General features: G+C 41.3%; 1 protein-coding gene across 1 annotated transcript; it reads left to right on the forward strand.

The window, feature by feature from the left end:
• Nucleotides 1-771: 771 nt before the first annotated feature.
• Nucleotides 772-2751, forward strand: insl5a (insulin-like 5a). Its single transcript, XM_079677702.1, has 2 exons — nt 772-1036; nt 2084-2751. The coding sequence occupies exons 1-2, from the start codon at nt 865-867 to the stop codon at nt 2236-2238; spliced, it is 327 nt and encodes a 108-aa protein (XP_079533828.1). The 5' UTR covers nt 772-864; the 3' UTR covers nt 2239-2751.
• Nucleotides 2752-2954: the final 203 nt, after the last annotated feature.

Raw genomic sequence — 2954 nt, forward strand, 5'->3', positions numbered from 1 at the left:
AGCAACAATGACAAGATTTCAAGTCACTTCTAATGTTTAAAGCAATCCATTTTATTATCTATTTCAGAAAATGTGGTCTATTCTATTATTCATTTGTGGTTTTCTACTACCATAGGGACAACCAAACAGCCAACTGACCATAATATAATTTCATTGACATCCTAAGTGGGACCTCCACCGTTAATGATCGAAATGAAATGTCCTGCTGAGTATCACACCGTGCCATCAGCAGCACCGTAATGACCCTCATGATGGGACTGTCAACATTGACTTTTATCCTCTCATATGGACCCAAACTGCTGTAAAGACAAAGACTACGGGCCATCGAATGTTGTAAACAGATGAAACACCTGTTTGGGAATCACTTTGCATGACTCAATTAGCCTTACAGTGCAGTCGGTGCAATCGCAGCCTTACATCACATAATCACAGAGGAGTCAGCAATCATCTGTGATAGTCAGTTGAAGGTTGTAAAAGGCTAATGCTCCTCTCTCTGTCATAGATGATTGACATTGGTATTGGTGGAGATGACCGGAAACCTAAACGGACTTGATTGTCATGACAGAGTTAAGTCTGTGTGTGTGTGTGTGTGTGTGTGTGTGTGTGTGTGTGTGTGTGTGTGTGTGTGTGTGTGTGTTTGTGTGTGTGTGTGTGTGTGTGTGTGTGTGTGTGTGTGGTGATTGGGATGGGCCAGTAGGAGGGAGGAAGTGGAGAGATGCTGAGACTAATGAACTGAAAGGTGGACGGTATATAACACAAGGAGATGCAGGCATTGGACCAAGAAAGAAGGCTCAAGGCGAGATAAAGGAGCAGCTAAACAGACCGGACCCCTAAAGAGAAAACCTCCTCTGTCAGTTATCCAGCATGCGTGCTCTGGGGGTTTTGCCTATGCTGTTGTGTGCAGTGGTGTGTGTGCTCCAGGTGAGAGCTGAGGTGAAGGCGGTGAAGCTGTGCGGACGAGAGTTCCTGAGGGCCGTCGTATACACCTGCGGAGGCTCCCGTTGGAGGAGATTCCTCAGTGACTCAGACATGGACGGTGAGACAACCTATTTTTTTCTCAAAACAGACAGTGTTAGTGGTTGGTGATGAAGACAAATCTAACATTTTAGTTTGGTTTAGACACAGACAAGGATGAATAAGGCAGAAAAACCTTTAACCTGTTGTTCTTCTTTTTAAATGTGGCCTTAAAAAGCTTCAGAAATGTTGAAGTCTGTCTTAAAATAATAATCTGCTGTCTATGAATATGGGGACAGGTTTTGCTGGCAGTAAGCATTTATGCTGATCATTATAGGGTCCTTTCGTCATACGCTTGTTAAAATAGGTTAACGATAGGGGACAACATCTGCAATCCTCCCTCAATGCAAACATGTATTGAGCCATTTATCTGAATGTTTGAGGATACAGCTGTTTGAGTTACACACATTTAGCTAAAGTTAAAACTTCATTTCATTCATAGCTTTTTAAGTTATGAATTTTACTGTGACTCTACTTCATATACTGTATACTGTAAATATCATCATAATAATAATCTCTTATGTTGTAAGTAACCAATAATATCCTAAAATCAATGCAAAAAAAGGTAGTCATTGTAAGGAGCATATACAATGTATAGCCTGCTATTAATTCCGAGGCTGCCGAGCAGTGGGTGTGCAGACAGACAGGTGCCCCAGCGCAGAGACATCGCCTGCTGTTTTACCTTATTAGTGACGAGGATCCCACATATCATGATTAAATACACACAGTGTGTTCCCCGGCAGCAGCCTCTAACTTACTGCCTGTCAAACACAAACCCCGTTAGCCTATCAGTCGTGCTGATTAGAAAGAGTAAAGTGACACTGGAGAAGACAAATGGCATAGAGCTAATCTGTGCAATCATTTAGAGTTTCCTTATTTAAATGGGAACATAGACCTTAATTACATAAGACTGATCTGAAAACAGTCCGACGTCTATCATTATGTTGTTAAGTGTGATACTTGGAAAACTGACATTTGCAGAGGATAAGTGTGAACCTGGTTATCAGACTGCATTTCCACAATGTGTTTTACGTCAAGCTGTTTCTTTACCAACTGTTGTGTTTTGTAGTTCCAGCTTTGCCCACAGGGGAGCAGAGCAGTTTGGAGAGGCTGACCGGAAGCATCCCGGGCTCCGAGTTCTCCAGACGGGACATGAACAACGTGCTGACCAGCGTGTGCTGCCAGGTGGGCTGCAGGAAGAGCGACCTCACCTTCCTCTGCTGAGGCCAACCCCCCTCTCCTCTTTCTCTCCAAAGGACTCTGCTCTTTACCATCTCACCTTAGAAAATAAATCAAAGTACTGATGTATAAACAACATGATCACTGTACTGTATGTACAATAATGCTTATGGCCACTTGTGTTCTAATTGCTTATGATATTTTCTCTGAGATATTAGAACTTGTAAGGTTTGCTGATGTGAATGTGGATCAAATCTGTTAACATGTCTCTGAACCTGAGCTGGAAGATATGTGTAACCATAAAACTATATATTCATTAAAATATAATTGAAACTACTGTATGAGAATTAGGAAACTATGTTAAGGTTAGTGCACTCAGGGACTATATTACTTCCCCCTCAGAGAGGACAGATATTAAGTCTGGGTTTGTGTCCCGTATGTCACCACAGGGTTGCAGGTTTATAAAATGTCCATCTCTGCTTTAAATATATTGTAAGTAAACTTGCGCTTTATTCTATCATTTTGCTTTTTGGTCAAATAAATGTTATTGCATGCTTACATTTTCATCTTTTTAAAATTGCAGTTTTGAGCACTACATACGACGAGTCAATATGATCGTCATAACATCAACATGTGACAGAAAATTCAAAAAGGCAATGCTCACTTGGCAGTGTTAAGGCAGGATAATGTTTACCATGTTCAGCATCCTAGTAGGCCTACAGTATGTTAGCATGCTTTGTTTACAACTAGCATTTAACACA

The sequence above is a fragment of the Notothenia rossii genome (genome assembly GCF_949606895.1).
Source record: "Notothenia rossii genome assembly, chromosome: 1".
Taxonomy (NCBI): domain Eukaryota; kingdom Metazoa; phylum Chordata; class Actinopteri; order Perciformes; family Nototheniidae; genus Notothenia; species Notothenia rossii.